General features: G+C 36.8%; 1 protein-coding gene across 5 annotated transcripts in view; it reads right to left on the bottom strand.

The window, feature by feature from the left end:
• astn1 (astrotactin 1) overlaps nucleotides 1-24,852 on the bottom strand; it is a 242,840-nt gene that overhangs the window by 150,231 nt on the left and 67,757 nt on the right. For 2 of the 5 annotated variants that reach the window (XM_084410824.1, XM_084410823.1), the window contains exons 5-9: nucleotides 23,870-23,977; nucleotides 21,508-21,654; nucleotides 18,089-18,256; nucleotides 9,480-9,564; nucleotides 7,644-7,718 (exon numbers count right to left, since the gene is read on the bottom strand). In XM_084410824.1, coding sequence (XP_084266950.1) covers nucleotides 7,644-7,718; nucleotides 9,480-9,564; nucleotides 18,089-18,256; nucleotides 21,508-21,654; nucleotides 23,870-23,977 — 583 coding nt within the window. Of the gene's footprint in view, nucleotides 1-7,643; nucleotides 7,719-9,479; nucleotides 9,565-18,088; nucleotides 18,257-21,507; nucleotides 21,655-23,827; nucleotides 23,978-24,852 lie in introns of all 5 variants that reach the window. The other 3 variants (XM_084410826.1, XM_084410825.1, XM_084410822.1) reach the window with 2 other exon arrangements.

Genomic DNA, 24,852 nt, shown 5'->3' on the forward strand with positions numbered 1-24,852 from the left:
AAAAAGAAAAAAAAATAGCTTCCTAACTCCCGCATATAACAGCATTTCCAGTTTGACCCTCACTCTAGAACAGTAGCACATTTTAAAATTTGAGTCATTACTGGAATGCTTATCTGACCTTGAAAGCCCCCCTTGTTTTACTGCTGAGAGACGTCCAGGCAGATAAGATCAAATCGTGGGTGGATATTCATAGAGGACAAAAAAAAAAACTAAAAAAAACTGAGCATTGTAAAATAATGCCCAGAACAGAAGGTCCAAAGAGTTTGTAGGAGTAATTGAAAACTGGCACATCTACAAGCAAGCTCTCTTTTACTTCACTTCAATTCACTTTGAAGTCCTGAGGTTTCAACTTCGTGTCATAACATTCAATCAATAAATGCAGTTCTGTCCAGAACTGACTTGCATACAATAGAAAAAGTGTCTAAGACACGAGTATGAACATCCTTTTTTTTCTCTCTGAAAACGTGCATTCAAAATAGCCAGGATGTGCTTGAATGATTCATTGATTCATTTACTCGCTGATTCATTCCTTCATTCATTTGCTTTTCCCCTGTAAAATCGACTATCATTGATGAACCTAATGTACCCCATGCACCTCAGGAAGTCTGTACATATATGAGCTAAACAATCATCTCAGTAATTATATTTGCATAAGATGCATTATGCCAGCAAAATACAGTATGATTACAAAATTGGAAGCTCTTTTAGTTTTCCAGTATTATGCATGTGTAGATGTGATTTACACCTACACTGTAAGAATAAAATGGCATTTTATCAAGCATACAGGGCTTTTGAGTCACACATAGCCGAATAAGAATTGTGATTCACTTTGAATCCAGATAAAAAACACTTGTTAGACTGACAATAATCACCCTAATGTTGTCCAAACTGCTAACCGTTTTATAATTAATAATGTTGCTGATTTGCTAAGGGTTTGCCAGCTCCCAGCACATATTGCGGCATGCATTAATTATGTGGTTACTCTTATAGGAATATTGTTTTACTCTGTGCTGGCTTTATTTATGCAGGTGCTGTTGTTGTTGTTCATATACATACTATTTAGAAGTTTAGGATGGATAAGATGTTTTTGAAAGAAGTCTCTGATGCTCACTGCATGTATTTGATCAAAAATACAGAAAAACTGAAATAAGGTGAAATATTGTAAAAATATACAAAGACAGTTTACTATTTTTAGACATTTTTTAAATGTAACGTATTACAGTGATAGCAAATCTGAATTTTCTGCATCCATTACTGTGTCACATGATTCTTCAGAAATCATTCTAATATGCTGAACCTTATTATTAACATTGTGCTGTTTACATTTTTGCTGTGCTACATTTATGATACATTTTTCAAGAGTTCAAGAGAATAGCATTTCTTGTTTACATTTGTCTTTAAATATTGTATCAAATTTAAATGTCTTCATGGTTACTTTTGATCAATTTCTACCTTGCTGAAATCAGGTAAATATTTATTTCAAAAAAGTATCAAACAAGAATTATACTAAGTAAACAGACCATGAATTAACTTCTAAAAAGAAAAGAAAAGCAACTATAATCCCCAGATTACCCTCCTCTTGTGCACTATGAATGGAACTGTCCGACTGCTGCTGTTTAAAATGGTGCAATAAATTGCTTTTCTTGATTACAGTACAGTCTATTAAACTTGCATCTTTTCCTATGTTTGAATAAATAAGCCACTGCCAGCAGGCTAATTTATTTATTTACCTAGGTTCAAATGCAGGTTCTTCAATTATAGCAATCTGCACTCTCACTGTGCATACAGAGCTGTACTAGCATCTGCAAACTGATGATAAAAGTAGTTGAAGGAATCTCATTATCTGTTTTCTCTAGTGAGACTGGGGATCTCCATATTCCCCTATAATTTATTAATACAGTAACTGGGGAAAGCAAAATATAAACAATCAATTAATCAACTGACTTATTTCATTTACATTTAAAACATCACAGACATCAATGCACTAACAAAATGTATTCTTAGTTGAAATCATAACTTAAAGGGGACCTATTATGGCCACCTTTGTTTTTTTTTACAAAAAAATTATATAAGTCTTAGGTGTCCCCAGAATGTGCCTGTGAAGTTTCAGCTCAAAATACCCCACAGATTATTTACTATACCATTGTGAAAATGCCCATTTTGAGTGGAAGGAAAAACATGCTTTTTTTCGTGTATTTATCTTTAAATGCAAATGACCTGCTGCTCCCCACCTCACTTTCCAGAAGAGGGTGGAGCCTTTACAGCTCGTGCTTTGGATACTTTGTCAAAAAAAAAATAAAAAAAAAATAATAATTTGTACTAATACCTGTATTACTTACTAATAATCTGTTTAGTTTTGATTATCATCTCTATCACACTCACATGATATTGCAGTTTCATCATCATGAATGTTTATTATCTGCATGCGTTTTAAAGCCATAACAGCAAATGTACATTGGCTGTTGTCTACAATATGTCTATGGCATTTACATTTTTATTTTTTTTTAAAGTCGGAAATGTTTCCTGCTTATTAAAAAATAAAAAAATGGCAATTTCTTTGCAAAAGGTAATCTTCACAGGTAAGAAAAACAGTTTGATACTATTAATTAAATAGTGAATGCTAAAGACCTATATTTTTGTGAACTGGTGAATATGCAGGTGAATATTGTTTCGTGGATACGAATTAATAATACCTCAGCACGTTTTACTAATTTGTTCCCTATTTTTACTATATTGTGGCCACGTTGTAATTCGTTCAATCAAACTGAGGGATGGAATTAGTTAAACGTGTCCACGATTTATTAAAACGAGGGAACAATAAGTCGTCGTAACAACAAATTATTTAGATCAGTGGACAGGGCGCATATAAGAACGAGCAGAGAGAGAGAGCCCCGGCTGCGCGCGCGCACTCTCACCGTCTTCAAACAACACGAGCGCTATATTGCTCTCTCTCCCTCGCGCATATCAAAATCAATTGACACAACAGTAAAAGGTCGGAAGACCGATTGTGTTTTATAGATCAGTAGTTTGTTCAAATAAAGTGTTTGATTATTTAGCAAGTACATGTTCAGGAAATGCATAATAGCCTACAAATTGTATGGGTTAATGTAAGTAACGAACGGACTCTGCATGAAGCTCTTTTGAAGCTGTCAAATGGTTTCGCTATTGGACACTTAATTGTGATTATTGCTGCTCTGAGGTTTCTTATAGGCTACTGGTGACTGTGATATAGTTTTTTGTTGTTGTTGTTGAAGCATTACTCTTGCCTCGGAGAAAACAACACGAGAATAGCGACAACTGTGCATATAAATTACTACTTACAGGGCTTGAATTACAACCTGTGGGCAGTTTTTCTACATCCTTTTGTGAACGTCATTTTACACTTGGATGCTGCACAGCGGGTCATCTTAAAAGTGCCGTCGGAGCTACCAATCTCTGTATAACGGCCGTTGGAGCCCTCTGCTGGTAGGGAATCGTAAGATGGCTGCTCGAACACTTCCGGTGGCTTCACTGCCTGCTGGCAGTTTAGAACGTCATGAGCTATCCAGGCATTATATAGATCAGTGGGAAAACGTCAATTTGGATGGAATTATATAGATAAAAAGTACTTTGGGTGTCTTGTTCAACATAATTATTTTCATATAAAAGCAACAGAACTTAAATGACATCCAGTTTATTAGCAACACAACGCATGAGTGTAAATCCCTCAATATCCTCATTTGATGGTGTCTGATCCACTACGAGAAGAGAGAACTGTCCGTCTTGTCTGCACTTTTTTCACTCCTCCCTACTCTGCAGCCGCCTACTCTCGCCTACATTTCAGGCGAGGCAAGGCGAGGGACATCTCAAACAAGCCTAATGGCACTGACACGGTGCAACTGACGCTAGTAGGTCACGTGATAAGGGCAACATGGGGATGTGGATTGTCCAGATTATATTCATACTACACACATTCATCCTATATAGAACTTACGTTTTTGGCGGTCATTAAGTATTTACTTATTCAAAACAAGTACCTACTCAAGAGAGAATGCGATTTCGCATGCAGCCCTTGTAAATATATTGCCCTATAGCCCTCATGCTTCCATTGTGCCTTTTCTAGTTTTTTTTTCTATGTAACCTGCTTTCGGTGAGTTTCTATGTTCAAATCTGTTTAAGTCAAGTCATTGTCTGGTTTTGTTTATTTTGTATTTGTTTGACACTTTTGTATTAAAACTGCATGGGTTCATCCTCGACTCGCCTTCAGTGAACTACATTACAACTGCGGTCTTTAAATTGATGACTTTTCAATAACATCAGATTTTCAACAATTTTATAAATGGTTTAAATAAAAAACAACAGCACTGACCGAAAGAATGCAGGCAAATCAAAATGCATTTGCGATTTCAATTTGTCGTTTTTTTTCAGGAAAGATGATAACTTTTCGCATGAAAATGAGACCATTCCTATTAACACGTTTCATAAAATGGATAGGATTACTAGTGGATAGGACAGAAAGGCAACTGTGACCCAAATTCTTTATTAATGCACCGATAGCAAGAGGACTTAGACTGGGTAAACCCAGCCTGATCTGCAGGCGATTTGATTTCGCCCTGCAGCTCAGGCTGGAAACCTGTACATTTATCTACCCTGCTTCCTTTACAAATTTGCGGAAACCAATCACAAACTGGCTTATCCACCTGGCGCGCTATTGGCGGGTTTAATCCAATCCAATTCCAGAGTCGCTACAGCTCTGTCCAATTCCTTTTAACCTCTCGACGATCCTCAATGGCTTCTTTTTAGCAAACAAATCGCTCGAGTGGGTGTACAGTAAATACCACTAACTTTCGTGGTTTTTTTTTTTGCACAACCTGCAAAAATCGCTTGATTCCATTGCTGCTTCTGCAAACCGCTGATCAACACGTTTGGTTACACATTTCCTGCCTGGAGTTTTCACGTCGCTCTGCAAAGTACGACACCCTGGTTGGTCTGATTGGTTGAAGGACTATCCAATTGCGTACAGAGTTATTTGAACTATGCCCGTTGATCACACCTCTTGTGCGGTAGAAAATACATAGCAGACTCCCTAGACCAATGTTCAATCTTAAAAGATTGAGCTTGGTCTGGTTCTAGCCAGACTAAAGAGGACTGCCAATTGTGGGGGAAATGCAAAGACAAATATGCATTTAATGTATAGTTTAAATTCTGCAAAACTGGAAAATGCAATTACGCTTGAATTCTGACCACAATATGCTGCAATACACAACAAGCTTGTTTTGCAGTTGCACTCATCCGTCTGGATTTCTCCACATGAATCTATCTCATCACACCTGGGGTGGTGCGCGTGCCTCATCAACTGTAACCACAAACTCATTTCTGTCAATATATCATCCATCATCAGCTACTGTTTACATTAAATCCAATTAAGCCTTGTTCATTTCATGTGCACAGCGTTTTCTCCTGCTGTTAATGGTAAAAAGATCTGTTAAAGTAAAAGTTTCTTGTCGAATTTGAGACTGAAAACGGACCGATATTTTAGTGCAATCCATACTCATAGATGTTTCATAATTCCATGACATCCCAAAAAGGTATGTCCGCACAGCACACCACAGATTTGCTGAAAACTCACCCAAGTGTTTTGTAATATACAGATTCAGGAAACAAAGGACAAAACGTGAAGCTTGACACATTTGGATATTGTCGCCTGCTACTGAGAAGCGGCTAAAATTGAGTTTTGCAGAAAAGTGACTTGTAAATGGATTATTGAACAAAATCGTGAGAACGGGATAAAACTCCCGCCTCGCTGGTGGAAGTTAAAAGGGAAAAACACATCTATCAAAAAACGTCAGGGTACCTTTTAAACTATCTCAGCACTCTGGCTCAATGACATACAAAGACACAACCTCAGAACAGGACGGAAAAGAAATAACCATAAAATGCAGTTCTGTTAAAAGCAGCAGTATCCAACATTATCATGTGGGTACTGAAGTTTGCATTGGATGTTTACTGACACCGTAAAGCATGATTTGAGTGTGAAAGGCTCTTTCTAACTTTGAATGGTTTGCAGATTGGAAAGAAAATCAGATTACAGAGTGATTTGAAGTGCTTATAAAACTCCAGATTAAAAATACTGCGGTTTAGTTGCACCATAACAACACATCTTTTCTCCATCTCTCACTCTTGTACTGCCACTTTCAAAGTAGAGCAAATATCAGTCACATCATTTCGGAGTCTGATATTGAAAGCTAGATATATAAATGAATAAGTGAAGCATTCGAAATTGATTATGGCCTTTCCTATTCATTCATGGCACAAATCAATGATGTATGAGGAAAGGCTTTGTGAAATTGAAAATAAATCTTTCATTCAAGCCGTCTCACACATTCACGTCTGTGCAGGTTTGTTTGGAAATAAAACATTTAATTGTCCCAATGAAATGTATTTGTTTGGATCCCCAAAGCAAAGGGATATGAGATTTTACACTTTTGGGGGTATAACACAGATTCCAATTACAAGATGCCCTCCCGGTGTTGTTTTCAAATGTGAAAGAACACCGATTCATAAAATTTGTAAATAAATTGCTTGTGATTTGTGCAAACGAATTAGGGTTGAACAATCAAAGGACTTTGCAATGTCAAGGATGAGATCTATGAATAATTCAGCAAATGAAGGAGATTATGCATGGCAACTGAAGGTATCCATATGTCGCTATAATTGGATTAGCACTGTTAAATATTCCAAAACATACACCTCACAGACTGAAACAGCTCAAGTGCATAAAGCAATGAACTTATTAGTCCTGAGTCTCCAGTAGCCAGAAGTAAACATTGTCAAAATCCATGCCTTTTTATATGGATAACATTTGTATTTGTAGGCAAATGCACTCGGTGGCCACGTATTAAAAGTAATTACGTAAATTTTCCATTTTCAAGTTTTTATTTGAACTGTGAAAGGAGCTCTTTGAAGCTGAATAAAGAAATGTCAGCTTAGCCAAAATGACAAAATAAGTATACTGCATTTCACAAGCTACTCCGTCTCAACAGAAACCTATTACATACTTGTCAGCACCTTCTTTTTTCAAAGCTCATTTTCTGCAGTCATATATAATGGAATGTACAGTACACATTTTGCTATATAAGGTAGCCCCAAAAAGTGTTTGGACATTTAAGATAAACTTAAGGACGTATGAATTAAACTGTGTTACAATTGGCACCTGCAAATAATACTAGAGCTTTTCTCAGAACTAACTTCATTTTTCTGTACTTTATTATTTTTATTATTATTAAATTACTTTTAACCAACTGGTTATGTTTTATGTACACTCTTTTATGTAGGGGTTCACATCATGGGATAGTTTTATGTATTTAGTTTTAATTAATTACGTTTTAATTTATTTTCACATCCTGGCTTTATTAAAATGTTATGAATTAAGCAATTTGTAAACATACTTTAGCACTTGAAAAAAAGGTGAAATAACCCGTTAAACAGTATGCTAAATATTTAAGACATGTCTCCTTATTTATCATTTTTTTGCCATAAAGGCAACCTTTTAGCCGTAAAACTATAGAGATATCTTCCAAATATTTTTTTTGGATTTTTATTCATTTTGAACTGGGTCACAAACTTTATAGTACAAATAAACAAATAAACACATTTTTTCTCACCTAAAAATGCGATCAGATGGCTGCTCTCCCATCACCAAGTCAAAGCCACGTTGGAAAATTGTGTATGGCCATGGGCTGCAAAACAGAAAGGGCAAAAATAAAATGAATAATTAATGCTTAAAATAATAATAAAAAAAAACCCTGTATGTCACACCATAGACTCTTCATTCATTGTTAAACAGTGCCATTCTTCACTAAGCCAAATTACCTTTAAAATTGCAAGACTTTGTGATGAAAATATTCCTTTATGAACTCAGTTATGTTCCTGATATGAACATCAAAGAATTGCTTCCAGCAGATACAATGCAAAAACTGCGACCAACAGCAGCCACTCAGTCAGTGCCGTATATACGTGAACGTGACTTCAAGCGTGTATTTATCCAGTTCTCTATGTGAACTGATGGAGATTAATGCAGAGAGGCAGCTGTGGGGACATGGACTGTCGCTGCAGTATAAGAGAAGAGACAAGGAGCTGATGCCTCTCTAAGTAAGCTGTTACTCACAGCAAAAGAGCACTCACAGCCTGGTTAGACCACTTCACACCACAGATCACCTACTACTGTTTAAACATCAACATTTGCCCTGCAGCATTCATAATTCATAAGAGTTCCAAAAGCAGGAACGTTCTGAGAACCCATTACCACAGGAAGGTGCAAAAATTTATAAAAAAATAAAATAAAATAAAATAAAATAATGCTGAACACTAAAGTCAGTTTCTTCATAACATGTACATTTTTTGTCTGTGCCACAAAGTAAATTATCACATGGATTTGCAGAAAAACAGTTTCAGAAATATCTCGGCACTTTGAAACTTTTGAAAAGCATTTGGCATCGGACTTTCTTTTTTTCTCCACTAAGTGTTAGAGTCAATTAAAAACTGTTCACACCTTCACAGCAAGGCACAAAGGGAACAAGCACATCCAGTGCTATTCCACTCCCCTAAGGCAATCTTACTGATTGTTCCAATTTGATTTCTAATTATCGGATCCATCTCGCCCCACTGTCATCACTCCCATCTTCCTCCCAATTAAAATGCCAAGGCTTTCCTCACCTCCAAGTCTTAATCAAACTGCTCCAGAGCGACAGCCTCAAACCCAGATGAGCATGTGAAACTCTCCTCAGGGAGGGTCTAATTAACTTTAAACGTCTTAAATACAAGTCTTTCCGGGATTAGAAACTTGTGCTCCTAACATTTAAGTGTTTTCATTATTTCTGGACTGTTAAGAAGCAAAACACTCTCATATTTTATGCCATTCTCTCGCATTTGTGCTTCATTCATCTATCTGTTGACTTGTGCTTGCTGACATTGTTACCTCAGATCAAAGATAGCATCAGTTCAGATGCAGTTAATCTTATATTCAGTCCTCTGCTAAAATATCTGAGGGCAACAATAAAAGTTTGGAAACTAAAAAGAAGTAGAGCAGAATTTAAAAACAATTAGATTCACTTTGGTCATTTTAAAAGCAGTTCTTGAGCGAGGCACGCAAGTGACGAATTACATCATTTCTTACACGTGTAACGCAATTTAAAAATGAACAATACATACATCTCATTGGTATACTGAAATGCAAATCACTGTCACACAAATCTAAAATGACCCAGAGCTTCACTGCACTAATCCCTTTTCCAATTCCAGAGGAAGAACATCATGCAAAAAAAAGCTAATTAATTCAAGCCAATGTAATTTCCCTACAGTGCATAACACCTGGCTGGCTATCAGCACTGGAGACATTTTTACTACCGTTAAGAAGCAAAACCAACTTTGAGGTGGCAGATACCTCATTGTAGTAGCGCTGTTGTATATCAGAGTCGACACAATATGCTTATGGTACTCACCCCTGATTTGGGCCCCATTCGTTGCGAATACATAGATGCTTGTGAACAGGGTCCTTCATGTAGCCATCGAAACAGATACATTCTCCTGAAAGCAGATAATTAGTATATTGAAACCCTCATTATCAATAAGATAAAATAAAATAAAAGTATAATACAATTATGCTGAGCCCTAATTGTTGCAGTATGTGTCCTTGAGGGATGTCAGTTAGGATGGTACCAGCTTTCTGCCAAAATACTATTGTTAATACTGTACTGTAAAACAAAATCATCATAAATTACAATGGGACTTCCTTAAAACACTGTAAAATAACTGGATGTGTTCATCTGAGCTGTTTTCAATGCGTTTTTATATGTAAACATGCACTAGATGGACATCTCACTGTCAAATGTCAAGTGGGGGGGGGGGGGGGGGGGTAACCACTACGATGGTTACCATTGAACATTTTTGTGAGGAAGTTTTAATGAAGCACATCCATAGATCTAAATCTTCTAAACCATACATCCTAAATCTTCACATAAAGAGCATGGCAAATCAAATACTTTAAAAACTTGTTTTGTATTTTGTGTCATGTCTTTCAACCATATCTAGTGCTTTAAATGTACTAGAAATAACAGAAAATAATAAATAATAAATAATCTATCATACTAGTGTCCAGTACAGTTTGTGTGTGATAAACCTCGGAACGTTCCTTCTCTAGGTGTGTTTGTTTTTCTTTTTGTCCAATTTGTCTTCCAGTTCAATTTGATATTAAAGGCATATGGAACATAAGTTTTTACAATTACAATAAAAAAAATTATAAAGCATAAATATAATATTTACAACAATAACAAGTATATCATCTTCTCTTTAGATCATTAGTCAACAAATTGCTAGTAAATACTGCAAATAAATCGATTGCCAGACCCAGTAATGCAACTTTCATTTAACTGAGCTGAGTGGTTGCTAAAAATTGCTGACTCACAGATCATTTCGTGTTTCAAACCATTTCAAGGTCATTTAGATGCAGGAAGTCATGTTTACTGATGGTAAACACAAGCAGTAAGTCATTTACTTTGTTTTAGTTCCTTTCCACCAGGTTAACCCATTCAGGCTAATGTGTGAAGCAGCTGTGAACAGATTTTACCCCACTACGGAGTCACATGACTTTGCATGTACTTTGGCATTACCCCCCTCGCATTCGCACCACGACCCAATCTGTAGTCTAATCGCCTCTCTGTGTGACTGATATTAATTCATCCCCTTCAGGGTCAAGAGAAAATGACCTAATTGTCATGTTTACATCAATTGGTGATTCTCCAGACATGCAATGCTGTAAATGGGTGCTCTTAGTTTTGTGCGTGTTGAAGCATCTGCATGCACAGCAGATTCCATGTGTCAGCCCTCCTCAGTAGGGCTCATGGTTCAGACAGGTCTAATCACTCTGAGTTCAACTGATCAGTCTTGTCAGGGCAAACCGCAGGCATGTCGCTCATCATTTGGGTTCATGGGACTGACGAGGCTGCACCCTGCGCAGGAACACGCGCCCCGTCCTGAAAAAACGTGTGAGGAGACTGATGCAAATACAGAGGGGGCACAGAGGAAGAATGGCATTTGCAAACATGGAAACAAATGTGTTACGAGCGGGAAGACAATGTGTGGAAAAGGCTAAAGAAAACATTTGATATCTTCTGACATTTTTTGCAAAGCAGTAGTCATCAATATGCTGACAAGGCCAGTGAATATGTGCCCAGAGATTTGCTAATGGAATATAAGTGACCTTAAATTCTGCATTCTGCTAATATTGGATTTCCAACCCTGATGCTCTGACTAAGAAACCTTTTTTTTTTTAAGGGCAATTGTATGTAGTATAAGATGCAAGTTGGAAAGCAATCTTCAAAACTAAATCATACATTAATTGTGATATAGATCAATATAGTTTACTGTATTAGCAGTTTACTTCTCTCTTATTAAACCTTTGCTAAATATATTAATACCAACTATTGTTCAAAAGTTTGGGGTCAGTATGATTTCAAATAAATGCTATTCTTTTTAACTTTCTATTCATCAAATAATTCTAATACATTTTTAAGAGGCACAATATTGATAATGATAAGAAATGTTTCTTGAGCACCAACTCAGCCAATTAGAATGGTTTCTAAAGTATCATGTGACACTGAAGAACGGAGCAATGGCATATAATAAACTTTAAATTACTCTACTAAATGTGTATGTGTCCGTTTGAAACAACAAAAAAAAGAGAGAAAGAAAAAAGTATAGCTCAGCAAAAAAAGTAATTTACCATTATGGGTCATAAACACTTAATTTGATATATTACTGATCATAGGCACAATTTGGCAGGGCCAAGAATAATGTCAAGCACTGCACTACGCTATTTGCATAGTTAACAGTTTATAAAACTGAAATTAACTGTGTACCATAGGTAATAATAGCATTTTTATCAATTCAAATGAGATGCAGGGAGCCTTTATGCCTCTGGGTGGTAAATGACAATTTTGCCAGGAAACATGTACCCAGTGGCTCTGTGATTGACTGATCATTATTGATATCCAGCAGGCACTCAGCCAGTGCTGTATGCATAAGAAATGCATACCTTTTTAATTTATCTCTTCACAGAATATATGCAGAAGCAGGTTTTTTTTTTTTTTTTTTTTTTTTTTTTTCTTCAAATTGGATATTTGGGGTGACAATCTGTAGGGAATCCTTGCAAATGTAACTAATCAGGACCTCAGCAGGAAGTAAACAAAACATTTCTCAAGCTTTTAAGCTGTTAATATTAAATGTGTATGTGGAAGTATTTCCATGTTTGTTTATTTAGCCCTGCCATGTGACATATCTACATAAAAGAAAAAAATCTTCAGCTTTGAAGCATAAAATAAGTTCTAATTAATTGCATATGGGAATCTAACTGTTAGAAACAATGTGTCAAAATTGCTTAATAACTTGAAAATTTACTGCAGAGAGCAACAAAAGTGTCCTGCAGTGTGACATGCTGTATCCAGCTTAACTGTTTTCTGGTTGTTTCTAGTTGTATTATAATTAATTATTGTGCGTGTCATTTTCAAAACCTCAAATGAATTAAGAGAGTAGTGAAATTAAAAGTTGAGGCTACAAATGGTGAACCTAAAATAAATTGTCACCAGCTTCTAAAACTACATTCACAAAAAAAATTTTTTTTACCTAAAACTAGCCATATAATATATAACAGCATCTATATATTTTCAAAACTTAATATATAAAATAACTGTATATTTTCAAAATTAAATAATGGGCTTTTATATTATCGTTATACTAAAAGCAAAAGATGTGATTGAGGTTTCCGGAATATATTTTGTTTACATTAACTTGACAGCATATATTATGTTTCTATTCACTATTAGAACAATGCATGTATAATCCTGAAGAGAAACTATTTCAATTCAATTTAAATGTATTTTTATACTTATAGCACTTGTTAAAAAAACAAACAATAAAAACATTAAAGGTAGGGTCGGCAGTTTTTTTCAAAACATTTTTTTTCAAAATGTGTTTAAACTTTCTTTATATACCAATACATAATTAAAATGTAAGTACTCTGAAAAAGAGAGTATAAAAATCGAGTGTCTGTAGTCCTCTCAGGACCCAATAAACACAGCTACTTATTTCCATTCGGAACGAATGAAATGATTGGCTGGGCGACTGTCACTCTCCCTCGCTACCATGGCTACCACCCCTGCCGCTACAGGAGCTACACACATGCGTGAGCACGGAGAGAGGCACGGAAGCTAGGAAGAATCACAATTATGGCAGAGAAAGAGCAGTCAAAATTCCCAGTACCTGCATATACTGGGATATATACCTGCATATACCTGCATATACAGGCAAACAAGGCAAAAAAAGGAGTGTCTCCGGAGTGTAATGTTAGTGTAATGTTAGTCCTCATCAGAGCGACCAGTACTTTCATAGTGGAAGCTCTTACATGCAAAACACCGTATATGTTATGAATCTTAAATGAAATTCACCTTCATCACAGTGTAACTGATGGTAATGGGAAAACGTGTATCAATGCAACCTGTTTTTAGCTTTGCCTTATGTTACTAGCTCGTTACCGAATCAAACTCAATATATTTTAAACTTTACCAGTATCGATATGCTAGCTTGATAGTGAGTACTAACAGCCATGTTAGTTGTTTATATTCATAATGATAAAATTAGGTATTTTATTAAATTTGATTCTGACATGATGTCACTACATACACTGCGCTCCTCTCCGCTCTGCGCTGGTAAACGCGTCCTCCAGCTGAGCCGAGCGGTCGGCGTCGCGCGTTCATGTGTTTTGGGGGCGTGGCTTTGGAAGGAGCCCAGAAGGGAGGGGGTAGTGAATGGAATAAGTAGCTGTGTTTATTGCAGTCTTGCGAGGACTACAGACACTCAATTTTTATACTCTCTTTTTCAGAGTACTTACATTTTAATTATGTATTGGTATATAAATAAAGTTGAAAAAAATTTTACAAAAAAAAAACTGCCGACCCTACCTTTAATGTCCATGTTCAGCAACACTTATGCATTTCAGCATGTTAAAAACAAACCAAATCTAACAACTTGTGAAAAGGCAAACAAGGCGTAATGATTGCTCTATACAAAATACTGCTGATTTCTCCATTCATTTAGTTTATTTATATTTGTGTATGTGCATGTGTGTAAAAAATCACTACTATTGAATTTAGACAGAGGCACAGAGGATGTGTAAAAGCTGAGATGAGAAGAGTGACTGTATAGAATTACTTATTAATGAAGTTTTTAAGTCCAGAGTAATTCCTTTCCGCGACCACAGAGAGAGTCTGTAGGGGATCTATCATTCAGTCAAATTAATGAAACGAAAGTGCAAGGTTCAGGTAGCCTGAGACACAACATCACATGTTCTTGTTTAATAAATGTCCCCTGAAGCCTGCTGGGAATGAGGGAGGTGAACAGGGGCTCAGAGAGGCCTGTTATCAGTCCGATTCTCATCTCAGCTTTTACACATCCTCTGTGCCTCTGATTTACAATCTTTTTTAAAGCGCACACAGCCCCAGTTATTGTCGCTCTCCATCCCCACTTTCATCAGTATCTCCCTCTCCTGTTTGATTGAGACAGTCTTACGGTTTACACACACACTGAGCCTTTCATTAAGAATGCATCATACAAAAAAGCACAATGCAATTATTGAACCTTGGCAGTACCAAGGCCTCATCCTTTAGATTTCATTTGTGAGAAAACCAAGACAGGTTCCCAAAGGTCCAACTTTGATTCATTTATCTTTAGAAGATTCTCTTTTCAAAGCCCAATGGATCTCCTCTTTTGAATTATGGATGCAAACGGGCGGAACTTGTCAACAAATGATAACAATGTTGGATTGATTCCAGCTGCAGATGATCGGAAAAAATGCCTGTAAAGCGAATGCATTACCATTCATTTGGATGTACCTGGGTGCCTGTTGACTGTTTTGCCTGACAGGAAAAAATATAAAACTGAATTGTTCAATCTCGGCTTACAAACTTGCAATCTTTGGTCGCAAAATGCAGATAAAGAGCATTCAAATTTATTATGCAAACACAAAAACTTCTGCCCACTGCCTGAGATTATTCATCAACACTGTACCGTCAAGTTTTATAGTTATGTAGTGTGTACTGATTTTTTTTTCCTTTAACAATAAAACAGTTGAAATCAAGGAACTGGAATAAGATGCTAATCTAATGGCAAGAACCTCCAAATCTAAAGTCCTAAAGTATCCAAAAATATAAAAGCAGCTATTAAAAATTATAATAATAATAATTGTCTTTTTTTATGTCACCACTGTATTAAAACCAAAAGGAATGATTAAAATGTCTGGAAAATTTTACTTTAACTTTAATGTACACAAATTTGAGCGCATCTTGTTTTTCTACCTATTAGGATAATGTTGCTTGTATAAAGATAAATTTTTTTTTTTTTTTTTTTTTTTTTTTACATTTATTTGCATAGAACTGTTTACAAAAAAAATATTGTTATATATAGCAAATAATACCTTACAAAACCCCAGTGGACAGGTAAAAGGATACACCAAAAATATAGAATATTCATGGATGATATTTTTGTTCTTACAAAAGTATATCTAAAAGTATAAGTATATCTTTCTCATAAAAACTATGACTGTCAATAGAATAAAATAATTACAATTAATTAAATTAATTAAATTCAAAATGTATAATATGCAATCTGTTAAAGTTGTGTTAAAAGTGTAAATAAATCTGTTTTAAATAGATCTGTTTTAAATACACTTGAAATTGAGAAAGTGAAAATAAGTGAAAATAAATTAAACCGGGTACCTGTTCTGTTTATTTGGCATATTATAAGTAAACTGCTGAGATCTTAGATGGTCAAAGTGCTCACATACAACAACCCAATATTCCTGAATCTAATCAAGTATCGTCTAGAATAGTAATGCTTCTCTGGCTCAGAATATCCTAAAGGCATTCCATTTGATCTGTGCTTTGCCTAATTTACGGCCCAGTCATGAATTTAAAAAAGAAAAAGAAAAAAGAAAAAGAAATAATAATTCAAATCCAGGTCACTGAAGCTGTATAAGCCCAAGTCTTACATTACAAAGATTCATTGTCAAGCATTACTGTCCTCACAGCTCTCACTCAATTAAGCTTTCATTACTTAATACTGTTCACTCAAGAGAGACACCTTCAGAGAAATCTGCAAATGAAACGACAGATGAATCAGAGCTAAGCCTCTCTCCTGTCCCTCCTGCTCTTTAAAGGAAGCTGCGTTACAACTGCAGTTCATTGAGCACATTGATTTTACACAGTGGAGGGGATGGGCACTCGTTCACTAGGGCGGAGTGGTGGAGCGAGACATTATTTTATGATTAATTAGTTGAAAATGCAGACTAATCAAGGCAAGGCAAAAAAAAAAAAAAAATGCTTTTCACTTTTTCTGAATTTTTTTTTTTTTTGAGTTCCCAAAGTGCAGTTTGAAGGGACAGTTCAGCTAAAAAATAATAAATTTCATATCATTTTAAACCTGTATGACTTTCTTTCTTCTGTGAAAGACACAATAAGATATTTTAATATATATATATAAATATATATTTAAGATTTATTTTTGGCACTTTTCCCTTTATTCAGATATAAGAGTTGGAGAGAGGACAGTAAGTGAAGTGGAAGAAAAAGGGGAACGGGATTGAGAAATAACCACGTGCCGGGATTCAAACTTGGGTCATCCCAAAGCACAATTGCGCTGTATGTCTGAGAAATGAAAGCTTTAGCATAAGTTCTGCCGGGAAGACTCAATTACTACGTCACCTATTGCCTTCACTTCTATCCAATCATATTATGCTCACTGTATAAAGCTCGGATCTTACACATGTTTGAGTTCGCAGATACTGAAGCAACGATTACCCCCATCCTCCCCACCACCACCAGGATGGTCCTGTCCATACCTCCCGGGGGGGTCGGCTGCGCCCCTGCCTTCGTCATCAGGCAGGAATTGCAGATCCGATACCCTCGGATTATGCACTACGGACGGGGGCCTACGCCAAATGACTTTGTATATTATCAGCTTGCTGAGCTGTCAATAAATGTACAATTTGTTGAAATAATTCTCCCGAGTCTTTCTGGTAGAACTATCTATCTTCTAACGATTCTAATCGATTCACACATTTTAACACATTTTGTTAACGTGATGTTGTCAGAACAAAGAAAACAGGAGTCAACTGTGAGAGCAGAGCAGCACACGGACAGTTTACAAAGCGCATAGGCTTGCAGCAGGAAAATAGCCTCAAATAATGTAGTTACTGGCACACGTCAAGCTTTTCTTGTGATCTTACCGCCTCTTATGTACAGGTACTTTTTACACACGAGAAGCGCGTTTAACGTGGATGCACAATCGGTTGCTGTTGAAGCCAACAGTACCTGCTTGTTAAAGCGAATCAACATATCCTCTATCTGAGGCTAAATCACTAAATGAAGTTTTATGTAACAAAGTTCGGGAGGAGCACGTTCAGGTAATCAACCAATCAGCACAAGAGGAAGCCGGTATAAATAAACCCTTTCCTCACCTCTGTCTCATGTCAAGTTTCACAGCATCCCTCCACCACCCCATCACCTCACTCTTGGCTGGTTTCTATCCCAGTAAAAAGGGGGAGTGCTCTGGGTTCGGGCCAAATTCCGAGCTCGGAGCCCTACCCCGGACAGCATGCCAAATACGCTTAAAATACTACATCTGATTTCATGTACGTGTGAACTCGTGAAATATTGAAAATGCAACAGCGTGTAACTCCAAATGTTTAAAAGTTTAAAATCAAATCTATGCATTTATCGAATCAAGAATCGTAGGATTCCAAAAGAGTCCCACCCCTACTATCTAAAACAACACTGGACTCATTGACTTTGTATGAACAAAATAGAATTTATTTTTAATTTTTTTACTGAGACATTTAGCAAAAAAAAAAAAACTTATTTTGTGGTCCACAAAAAAAAGTTTAGAACGACATGAAGGTGAACTATCCTTTTAAGTATCCCCCTCGGAATGTGTCTCCCTGTTGGTGTCAGAGTTTCTAGATGAGCTGTGTGAAGTAAGGAATCGTGTCAGGGTGGTGTTGTACCTGAATCTGGGTCACATTGGTGCTCACAGGGATCCAAGAGACGGCGGCCACACAGATCATTGACCCAGAGGCCACTTGCATTCTGCTGGTAGTACAACAGCACCTGGGCTGGGTTCAGCCAATCAGAAGCATCCAGCTGGCTGCCCTGAAGCAGAACAAATCTGGAGCCTGGAAGAAAAGAGTCAGACAGGATATCAGTCAAGAGTTACATCGAGTAAATTAGTGAACTCTATTAGTGAGCTTTAAAAAGCATATACCAAAGTAAGATAAATGAGTTAGGAATCTGTCACTTAACCCTAACCTAACAGTCTACTATAGTCTACTAATACTCTAATGAGAGTTAATCGACATGTAGTTGCGAAGTTACTTGTAGTTAGTAGAATGTCTAAAGTGGACCATCAAAATAAAGTTTAACCAGATTGTCATCTTTACTTCATCCTCATGTCATTCCAAACCTTAATGACTTTCTTTCTTCCTTGGAACACAAAAGAAGATATTTTGAAGAATGTTGGTAAGTAAACAGTTTTGGTTCACACTCACCCAAATTGCATGGTCAAAAAATACAAGGGAAGTCAATGGGAACTAAAACTGTTTGGTTATCAGTTTCCTTTAAAATATCTTATTTTGCATTCAGCAGAAGAAATAAATGCATACAGTTTTGAAAACAACATGGATGTGAGTAAATGATAACAAAATGTAAATTTTTGAACGGACTATTCATTTAACCGCAAAGTTTCATTCAGATTCCTTTACTGATTCGCTCAGGGACGCAGGTTTTCATATTTTTTTGTGAGTCACTGAGTCATTTACTCAACTGACTCATCAGCTAAAACAACTGCGAAACTATTATCCGCTATAAGATTTGTGCGTCACATCAACAGTACTACGAGACTCAAGAAAAAGTCTATAAACAGCAGCATGTACAGTACATTTTCCCTCCACAAACTGTTAGGCATTAAACTATGTTTTGGACTTTTTACAAAGCTTTTAAAGCAAAGCAAAATCCTTAAAGCTGAAATTCTATGCATTGTATGCATTGCTATGTTTCACGGATCATGCACAGCTGTGGATAAGATACAACAGCAAAGATAAAACATTTGAACTGGAAGCAGTACATAAGTATTCTGCATCATCCCTCTGAATATTTGTCACATAGAACAGAATTTATTCAGAAAAATCAAGTTTTATCAGATATGCTTTGACATAAAGTTTTACCCTGTAATACTGTTAGACAGTTATAGACATTTCTTAAATCTGATTTTTCAAATTCAAAAGGCGAACTGTGAATCCTTCACGTCTCCTCTTTTCGGATTTCTTCCACTTAGACATCTATTTGAATGTTAATCTACCCTAAAGCACCAGACCCCATAGAAAAGAGCTATGCATGAAAGACGAAATGACAGATGAGCAAAGCCAGTCACAATCCATCATATCGCCCAAACTCTAGAAATGACGGCTGAAATGCCAAGGAGCTGAAAAAAAGAGCGAGAGGAAAGGGAGTAAGAGAGAGAGAGAAAGAGAGACTGGCCTGTGGTCTCGGACTGCAGGTGCAACATTGAAATTCAATAACAAGCTCATCCAACACAAACGTAACTTAGGTCCAAAGCGCAAACAGAAAACCCTTGGGGAAAATGGCTAGTTGTTGTTTACAGTTGTGTGTGTCTCAGAGTGCAGTTCTGGGGAGTAACTAACTGCAAGTAGCGCTACTAACTTAACTACATTTTTATAACGTGACAATAGCTCAGCTGTTTTCAAAATAATGTTGCTTTTTTTTCCAGTCACAAGCCATTTTTTTCCAACAAGTAGCAATTCAGCGTGACAAAATGCTACATCTCAGTTTTCTGTCTCTCTCACACACACACACACACACAACTCACAGCCAAGCTGGCTAAGGAAATAATCAATCAATAGTCCTTCCTCTTACACAAACTCTCATTTCAATCAGTTTGCTTGGATTCAGTGATTCATGTACTGATTCATTCAGATGATATCTGTGCAGTCCGCATTTTAAGCAAACTGTCCAGGTTTTAGTCAACATGTCTTCATGTTTTATTAGGTTGTTTCTAGTTTTATTTGATGTATTTAATTTACTCTTTAAATAGATTCAGTGTAGTTGAGTAGTTAGCTGTTTTTTTTTATTATTTTTTATTATTTTTTTTATAGCAACTTATAGTGTACTCTCTTCTTTCTGAAGTTAGCTACTTGATTTTTAATAATGATGTAGTTTAGAGGTCAATTGTCAAGACGGTGGAGACATCTATGGAAAACATCTATGGACAAGACAGAACCATACAAATGTGAGTTAAAGGGGTCCTATTATGCTTTTTCACTTTTTCATCTTTAGTTAGTGTGTAATGTTGCTGTTTGAGCATGAAAAAGATCTGCAAGGTTACAAAGCTCAAAGTTCACTCCAAAGGGAGATATTGTGTTTAACAGAATCCACTTTCCAATAACTGCAACGAATGACTCGTTTGGATTACAATGTGTTTCCAGATCTTATGAAGTCACAATGTTACTCATTTAAATAATCTGGCCTGTGGAGCTGCATTAGAGAAGACAGTGAGGCAACTGAAATAGACTGCACCATTGACCAACAAAAACCTGGTCTAAAGTCAATTGACCATTTGCAAAGACCCGCCCCCTTTAGTTACTGTTGCTATGTTCGACAAGCCATGCCGCTCTCACGCCACACCATGTTCTCACGCAGTGAAAAATACATAGCGGAGCAGAGAGGACACTGACAACGCGCTGACAGACAGGACAGACCAGGTTACTTTTGATATGTTTTTGATAAGTCTCAACTGTCAAATTTGGTCATTTTTTCAAGAAATTTAAACTATAAATACCATTTTGTGGCTCTTTAACGTGTCCTGACAGATCGCTGTAGAGCCTCAGTTAAAGCTGCTCGTGAACCGATCATCTCTTCCTTCTAGTTAATTTATAGTATCAAATAAACATGAAAGAACATAAGAAGGGATGTTGTTTTAACCGCGGAAAGATATGGTTCCAAATATGGTGGAATCTGGCTTGTGCCGTAGATGGTCTGCACGCGCGCTTTAACCTCCAAATGAGAGAATGCGTGTCTGAAAACCAACTGTGTTACAATTAAAAATAAACGTTAGTGTTTCATTTGAGACCATACTACTCTTTAACAATTCATTCACTAGATGCCCGAGTACATAGTGTAAGTACAAGTGCACGGTGTACATCATTTGAAACACAACTAGAGACCATGCATTCGTGTATGATTGTGCTTTGATGCTTTCAGCACACATCTGTTAGGCTTTTCACAAGAGACAGGTGGAAGTCAGTATGACATTTGCTTTAATACAGTAGAAGTCGTGGGGGGGTAGATGGGGGGGCTGAGGACCCCTGCTGCTCAGGGGCCGGACGGGAAGCGGAGCAAGTGATGAGATTACCGTCTGCAATGAGGTGCTCTGGTACGTGGAGTATGACTCTGACGTTGAGGCTACAGGAGAGGTGAGACGCACAGACCAGGCCGATCACACAGCTCACCACGCTGATCAAAGTCAGGGTGGTCTTGTTGATAGGGCTCCGTGGGGAACCTGAGGAGAAGAAAGAGAGAGAGAATGCAATAAAAGAGCGATGCTACAAGACTGGAAAGTTCACATTTTTATGTGCACCTTGGGAAGGCACAAGGGAGGCAGTTAAAAAACAGCCCACATCAGGGTTGGTGGTCCATGAAAGGAGCACTGGATCAAACCAGCCAGCCAAACTCTGCAAGCGGCGGCAGATCTGGCACGAATAAAGCGGTGGAGAGATAACAGTTTTCCTTTTGAAGCCTGCTGCTTTTATGCTAAATACTGCAAATGGCAAAATATGAAAAAAAAGAAAGAAAAAAAAGTTGTTTTTGACCACTTTTTTTTGTAATACAGCCAAACTGGTTTGGTGTAGTGCTGCCCTGTACATCTGCTACATGTAAAATCAAGGCACAAGACACTGATGGTATTATAACAACGCACAATATGACATAACACACCAAATCACAAATACTGTACTGATGATCAGATATCGAGGACATTCATGTTGCTACAGTAGTTGTATTGCTCATTAACACAATGTTTAAAACTCTCAGGATAAACATGAACAATAGCATGCAGCAGGTTGAAAACAGCAATGAAATACATATGAAATGAAATTAGATGATGATGACGATTAAGATCAAAATACAACTGACAGACATATTTACAATGATTATATGCAGTGTGTAAAAAACAGAGGAGTTACAAAGCAGTTACGAATCAATGTAACTGCTAAGCATTGCATTAATGATGCAGCAGACCATATACACAAAAGGAGGAATCCCTGTTTTGCCATATTAAAGCATAGATACTTAAGATATCATCATCTTAAGCGTGGATGTTATATCAGAGATCCCTGAGATAAAAAAAAAAAAAAAAAGATTGACTTTGAAGAAATAAACACACTTGAGCAAAAGAAAACAAAAAGCATCGATTCAAACATTTGCACACATCTGCCAGCAATTTGTTTAAATGGTTTCAAAACACTGAATTATGTGGGCAAATTTTGGAATCTAAAAACTGGTTTGTTTCCTTATGTTATTGAGTATTCATCAGTTGATTTACGCTATGGAAATTGGTGCTTTCGCATTTTGTCAGTTTGACATACAGCAGATGAAACACTGTGCTTGGTCCTTTGCTGAGCCAATCACATCTTTCAAGGACTAATTACAGGCAAAACTATTTTAAAATAATTCCTTTCAGATAAGAATATAATCTGGCTTTTTTTGTCCCCTGGCTTTTCCCTCCTCTCTGTAAGTATTATAAGCTTTAAAATTTTAACTGTGAAGAATTCAGATAAATGGCAGCATATATATATATATATACCTTCACTTCACTCGCTTATATTAACACCAACATTTTTTAATGTTAATGTACACAAATATGCTATCAAAATCAATGCTCTTAACTTATCAACAATTCACGCAGTGATCTAGGAGAGTAAAAAAATGCGACACAAGCCATGTCTATTATTAACTTAAGTCCAATTAAAGGTGTTGTTGCTGCCACATCTGACTAGTGTTTTTGACAAGTACAGGGTTTAAGCATTTGGTAATTAGAGGGAGAAAGTATTAAAGCCAAAGTGATCGTCTGTTAGTTGCCTTTCAAGTGGCAGCTCCTCAAGAGTTTAGAGAGCTTTGCATTCAGGTCTCTCCAAAACACAATGCATCGCTCCTTGGGGGACAATACAGAGTTTTAGACAGACTCTAGCCATTAGCGTCTGACAGTACTGTCCAACTGTTTTGTCACACGCTCTCTTAGCACTTAACATGCACGCATTTACCGTGCTTAATGTTGAATGGTGGTCTGCAGATGGAGCTGCTAAGCTTAAGGTGCTTAAATACTTGTAAGCTTGCATTTAGTCGTCATTCATTTTCAGAGGAGGTCCATGGAGTCCACAAAGAGGCTCAGAAGAAACTTAAAAATTGCTCAGGGACCCTCAGTCCAATTTGGAAGACCGTTAAAAAAAAAGACAAAAAAGTGAAGCATTTATGCTTTCCTGTAAATTGTTTTAACACCGCATTCAACTGCAATGGCAAATCAATGGCAAATCTCACACGAAACGACATGCCACGGTCAATGAGGCAAGCCGCTTCACAACTAATGATTTGCTCGGGTTCCGAACAAAGTGTGACACGAACACCAAATGGCCACGGTGCAGGTTTAAATCATGCGATGGTGTGGAAATCCTCCTTACCCCCGGAGCCCCACGCGGAGTTGACGTTACCGTTTCTCATACCTCGACTGCGACGGCGGCTGCGGTTTGGGTCGGTGTAGAAGGTCAACTGCGGCTCACTGTCTGCCTCCGTTCCAGAGTCCCCGTCCGGGTTCAGGAAAACTGAACCCGCTGTAGAATTCACACAAAAACCATCCATCATCTCATTCATCAAACCATATAAAAAAAATAAAAAAAAATAAAGTATGTAGGCCCACTGTCAAAATGTCCAGACAAACCTTTCAGTTATTTTGTGTGTAAAATAACCATAAACAAATTAGACTCAAATTATGCTGGTCCCAGACACAAACAACGTCAACATTAATTGTTGACTGACAATCCAATTAAATATTCAGATTATTTCAAAGTCAGTTTAGAAAGAAAATAATGATTTCACCAACATACAACAACATTTCCAAACACAATATCATTCTGAGGGTTTGAGATTAAACAAATGTGACAGCATGACAATAGGATGATTTTTGTCTAATTGACAATACTTTTGTTTACTTATCTAGAATTATTGATTAATACAGAAAGTAATTATACAAAGCCAAACCCCCAAACAACAGATTCATTAGAAATATCAAACTCGAACACCATTTGATTTTTTTTTATGAGGGAAAATCATACAAATAATGCAGAAAAAACAGTGCAAAAGTTTTTGCTATTTAAGTCACGTTAGATGTCAAAGTGTGAATGAAATGATGTAATAAATGACAATGATAAGCACAAATCTAAATACAATAGAGTGAAATATTTACATCATATGATCATATAATAATGTTTTGACATCAAGCAATTGCATTGTAAAAAGGTCTGTAAGCATTCAAATAAATTAAAAACACATTAGAAACTGCATAATTGCAAACATACATCACATACACACAGCGCACACCAATGTGACATACAGAGAATAAGCCGGAACCCATACAGAAGTCATCGTTCTGTGAGATGCGCTTCTCCTCTCAGAAGAGTATTGAGTAAATATAAGTAATGAACAGGAG

Source organism: Rutilus rutilus (assembly GCF_951802725.1).
Source record: "Rutilus rutilus genome assembly, chromosome: 6".
Lineage (NCBI taxonomy): Eukaryota > Metazoa > Chordata > Actinopteri > Cypriniformes > Leuciscidae > Rutilus > Rutilus rutilus.